Raw genomic sequence first — 5,740 nt, forward strand, 5'->3', positions numbered from 1 at the left:
TGGTCAAAAATTTGACAAAACGTCATACTATACTGTGTCGTCCAAAATCGAAAAAATTGGTAATTTATTTTTAGCCCAAAATGTTACCAAAACGTCACACTATACGATATCGGTGACCTCATGTCATAGTACACTATTTCTTCCAAAATCTGACCTTTTATTAAAAAAAAAAATGTTGGTCCAAAATTTGACAAAAACGTCATAATATATACTATGTCGTCCAAAATCGGATAATTTTTTTGACATTTTTTTTTTGCCCAAAATGTTACCAAAACGTCATACTATACTATGTCGTCGACCTCAATGTCATACTATACAATTTCGTCCAAAATCTGACCATTTTTAAAAAAAAACATTTTGGTCCAAAATTTGACAAAAACGTCATACTATACTATGTCGTCCAAAATCGGATAATTTTTTTGAAATTTTTTTTTTGCCCAAAATGTTACCAAAACGTCATACTATAATATGTCTTGACCTCAATGTCATAGTACACTATTTCTTCCAAAATCTGACCATTTTTTTGAAAAAAAAATTTGGGTCCAAAATTTGACAAAAACATCATACTATACTATGTCGTCCAAAATCGTAAAAAAAAAATAGCATTTTTTTTTAGCCCAAAATGTGACAAAACGTCATACTATACTATGTCATCAACCTCAATGTCATACTACACTATTTCGTCCAAAATCTGACCTTTTATTAAAAAAAAAAATGTTGGTCCAAAATTTGACAAAAACGTCATAATATATACTATGTCGTCCATAATCTGATAATTTTTTTGACATTTCTTTTTTGCCCAAAATGTTACCAAAACGTCATACTATACTATGTCGTCCACCTCAATGTCATAGTACACTATTTCGTCCAAAATCTGACCATTTTTTCAAAAAAGATTTTGGTCAAAAATTTGACAAAACGTCATACTATACTGTGTCGTCCAAAATCGAAAAAATTGGTAATTTATTTTTAGCCCAAAATGTTACCAAAACGTCACACTATACGATATCGGTGACCTCATGTCATAGTACACTATTTCTTCCAAAATCTGACCTTTTATTAAAAAAAAAAATGTTGGTCCAAAATTTGACAAAAACGTCATAATATATACTATGTCGTCCAAAATCGGATAATTTTTTTGACATTTTTTTTTTGCCCAAAATGTTACCAAAACGTCATACTATACTATGTCGTCGACCTCAATGTCATACTATACAATTTCGTCCAAAATCTGACCATTTTTAAAAAAAAACATTTTGGTCCAAAATTTGACAAAAACGTCATACTATACTATGTCGTCCAAAATCGGATAATTTTTTTGAAATTTTTTTTTTGCCCAAAATGTTACCAAAACGTCATACTATAATATGTCGTTGACCTCAATGTCATAGTACACTATTTCTTCCAAAATCTGACCATTTTTTTGAAAAAAAAATTTGGGTCCAAAATTTGACAAAAACATCATACTATACTATGTCGTCCAAAATCGTAAAAAAAAAATAGCATTTTTTTTTAGCTCAAAATGCGACAAAACGTCATACTATAATATGTCATCAACCTCAATGTCATACTACACTATTTCGTCCAAAATCTGACCATTTTTTTGAAAAAAAAAATTTTGTCCAAAATTTGACAAAAACGTCATACTATACTATGTCGTCGACCTCAATGTCATAGTACACTATTTCGTCCAAAATCTGACAATTTTTTCAAAAAAGATTTTGCTCAAAAATTTGACAAAACGTCATACTATACTGTGTCGTCCAAAATCGTAAAAAAATTTAATTTCTTTTTAGCCCAAAATGTTACCAAAACGTCATACTATACGATGTCGGTGACCTCAATGTCATAGTACACTATTTATTCCAAAATCTGACCTTTTTAAAAAAAAAAAAATGTTGGTCCAAAATTTGACAAAAACGTCATAATATATACTATGTCGTCCAAAATCTGATAATTTTTTTGACATTTTTTTTTTGCCCAAAATGTTACCAAAACGTCATACTATACTATGTCGTCCACCTCAATGTCATACTACACTATTTCGTCCAAAATCTGACCATTTTAAAAAAAAAACATTTTGGTCCAAAATTTGACAAAACGTCATACTATACTATGTCATCAACCTCAATGTCATACTACACTATTTCTTCCAAAATCTGACAATTTTTTGGAAAAAAAAATTTGGGTCCAAAATTTGACAAAAACATCATACTATACTATGTCGTCCAAAATCGTAAAAAAAATAGATTTTTTTTTTAGCCCAAAATGTGACAAAACGTCATACTATACTATGTCATCAACCTCAATGTCATACTACACTATTTCGTCCAAAATCTGACCATTTTTTGGAAAAAAAAATTTGGGTCCAAACTTTGACAAAAACGTCATACTATACTATGTCGTCCAAAATGGGAAAACAAATTGATTTTTTTTTTTTTGCCCAAAATGTTACCAAAACGTCATACTATACTATGTCGTCGACCTCAATGTCATAGTACACTATTTCGTCCAAAATCTGAATCAGAATTTGGATTTCTGACAATTTTTTTGAAAATTTGTCATCATCGAGGACTCTGCGATGATGGGAGCAAAGAGCTAGCCTTGAAAAGGCTTGAAAAAGCTTCAAAGGAGCTAGCTGACATGTTTCATTTGTGACAAAAAAGTCAACATTTAGTAAGTTGTCAAAAAACTCCAAATTGTCAAAAAAAAGTATTAAATTTTTTTTTTCCAAAAACCTCATACTATACTATCTTGTGACGTCATACTATACTATGTCGTCAAAATTTGGCATGTTTTTGGGAAAAAAAATTTGGTCCAAAATTTGACAAAAACGTCATACTACTATGTCTAAAAAAAAATGTGACAGGTGAACGTCTCCTTTCAACGTTATCTCACAATTTTAACTTTTAACAATCGTAAAAATTAGTAAAAAAAGAGACGACACGTAAAAAAGAAAAAAGAAATGTTAGCATAGTTTAATGTCTGTTTTTTTTAATCTTCACGAGGTAAAAACACTGCAGATGTTCATACAGAAAAATACAGTGTCTCATATTTTCATCCATATATTGAAAAGTACATGAAATAATATTAATTTTAATAACATAACAAAAGGACATCAGTAATAAAAGTGGATACAAAGTGACATTTGATGTAAATAATTCTTAAGAATTCAGTAACAGAAGAAAAAAAACACTGAAGTGCTATTTGTTCAAAGCTACAAAATACACTTAAAAAAAAGCAGGAAGCGTCTTATTTTGAAATTTCCTTCAAGGAAAAGTACTATAAAATAAGTTACAGTACAGTGAATGTTTGGTTCTCGTTCCTCGACAGAGAGAGAGAAATAAAACAAAAGTTTGTTTGTGTTGCTCTCGTCAAACGTGCCAAAGACGTGAAAATGTCAAAAACCTTCTGGTGGCCGTGCGTCACAGCGCCCCCTCCTGGTGGAAATAACTTGTATACTTCATGAGCTCAGAGGAGAGAAAAAAAAATACTTCATGTTCAGGAAACTTTTTCAGACGTCGTCGGCAGGAAGTGGAGGGATGTTTATGTTAAACCTGGGTCTGGTGAAGAACGCCATCTTCTCTCTGCACAAACAACAACAAGTAAACAACAACATCAGCAAAACTGTCATCGTCAATTTAATTTTATAGTAAAACGTACATTTTTGTAAAGTAAGTGGGAACATTTTCTTAATTCATTTTATAAAAAGTGCTGAATTGTTACAGAAAGACGTCAAAAATGTCATTAAAATTAAATTTCCAAGTCGTCAAAAAAGTAAAACGTCAAATTTGTCAAAAATGCCTTTGTATAGTAAGATATCAAACATTTTCAATAAAATTTAATTTTACAGTAAGATGCCAAATATTTTTCATAAAAAGAATTCTTACATAAAGGTGTAAAATTTGCATAAACATTTAATTTTACCATAAGATGTCATAAATGTCCATTTAAAAATTCATGTTAAAGATACATTCTCATAAGAAAATGTCAAAAATCGTAAGATGTGAATTTTTATCAATAAAAATTGAAATTTACAGTAAGATGTCAAAATTATTAAAATTATATTTTATATAAAGATGCAAACATTTTTTGAAAAATCATTGTAAAATAATCATAAGTCATAAAAAATTTAATTTTACAGGAAGATATAAAAACATATCACAAAAAAACAAAGACGTCAGAGTTTCATAAAAATTTAGTTTTACAGTAAGACGTCAATTTTTCCTTAAATTTTAATTTTACTTTAAAACTTAAAAATTTCATAAGAATTTAATTTTGGAAAACATTGTAAAATAATCATAAAAGTCATAAAAAATTAATTTAACATGGAGATATCAAAATATTTCATAAAAATGTAATTGAAGTAAAACCTCAAAATTGTAAAAAAAATATTAATTTCATAGTGAGAGGTCAACATTTTTCATAAAAAATCTGTTTTACATAAAAACGTCTAAATTGTCAAAAATCATTTTACATTGAGACGTCAAATTTTATAGTAAGATATCACATTTTCTCAGAAAAATCTCATTTTACAGTAAGACGTCCATTTTTTTTACTTAAATTTTAATTTTACATTGAAACGTCATTTTCTTAAAAATGTATTTTACAGTAAAACGCAAAATTGTAAAACAATTAATTTTATATTAAGATGTCAAATTTCCCCCCCAAAAAATAATTTTAAAGTAAGATATCAAAAATATTTCATGAAAATGTCAAATTTGTAAAAAAATATATATATTTCTTAGTAAGACGTCAACATTTTTCATAAAGAATATGTTCTACATAAAAACGTCAAAATTGTCAAAAATATCTTTGTATAGTTTATTTTTTCATAAAAATCTTTCCTAAAATTTAAATTTTACATAAAATGTCAAATTTCATGAGAATGACAATTTTTACAATAAAACGGACAAATTGTTAAAAAAAAAAAAAAATCATTAAAAGATGTCAACATTTTTCTTAAAAATGTAGTTTCACATAAGCTGTAGATAAAGGTCAGGGGTCAGGGGTCAGGGGTCAGGGGTCAGAGGTCAGAAGTCAGACCTGAAGGTGTGAACGGGCAGCGGCTCTTTCTGACTCTGTCCTCTCATCTGAAGAACTTCTTTTGAAGCTTTCCTCATCCTCCTCTCTACCGCCTCCTCCTGACGCTGCTCCTGTTTACTCTGACCCGCCTGTGACACACACACACACACACACACACACACACACACACACACACACACACACACACACACACACACACCTTAATATACAATTACATTTTTTTACAAATATGACATTTTACTATAATGACATTTTTATGAAATATTTTGATATCTTACTTTAAAATGATTTTTTGGGGGAAATCTTTGACATCTTTATATACAATTAAATTTTGTACAATTTTTGACGTTTTACTGTAAAATTTTATTCTTATGAAAATTTGACGATTTTATGTAAAATTTAAGGAAATATTGACGTCTTACTGTAAAATGAGATTTTTATGAGAAAATTTGATATCTTACTTTACAAAGACATTTTTGAGAAATTTGACGTTTTTATGTAAAACAGATTTTTAGTATAATATATACAATACATTTTTTTTTACAATTTTGGAGTTTTACTATAAAAATTCAATACTTAAAAATTTGATGCTTTTATGTAAAATTAAAATTAAGATTTTTATGAGAACATTTGATATCTTACTATACAAATACATTTTTGACAACTTTGACATTTTTATGTAAAACAGATTTTT

At 28.3% G+C, this 5,740-nt stretch overlaps 1 protein-coding gene across 1 annotated transcript in view; it reads right to left on the minus strand.

Moving 5' to 3' along the window:
• Nucleotides 1–3,070: 3,070 nt before the first annotated feature.
• Nucleotides 3,071–5,740, minus strand: part of wwc3 (WWC family member 3) — a 42,205-nt gene continuing 39,535 nt past the window's right edge. The window contains exons 22-23 of the mRNA XM_083887974.1: nucleotides 5,047–5,174; nucleotides 3,071–3,587 (exon numbers count right to left, since the gene is read on the minus strand). Of these exons, the coding sequence (XP_083744100.1) occupies nucleotides 3,515–3,587; nucleotides 5,047–5,174 (201 nt within the window). The 3' untranslated portion in view covers nucleotides 3,071–3,514. The remainder of the gene's footprint in view (nucleotides 3,588–5,046; nucleotides 5,175–5,740) is intronic.

This window comes from Microchirus variegatus (genome assembly GCF_963457635.1).
Source record: "Microchirus variegatus genome assembly, chromosome: 4".
Classification (NCBI taxonomy): Eukaryota; Metazoa; Chordata; class Actinopteri; order Pleuronectiformes; family Soleidae; genus Microchirus; species Microchirus variegatus.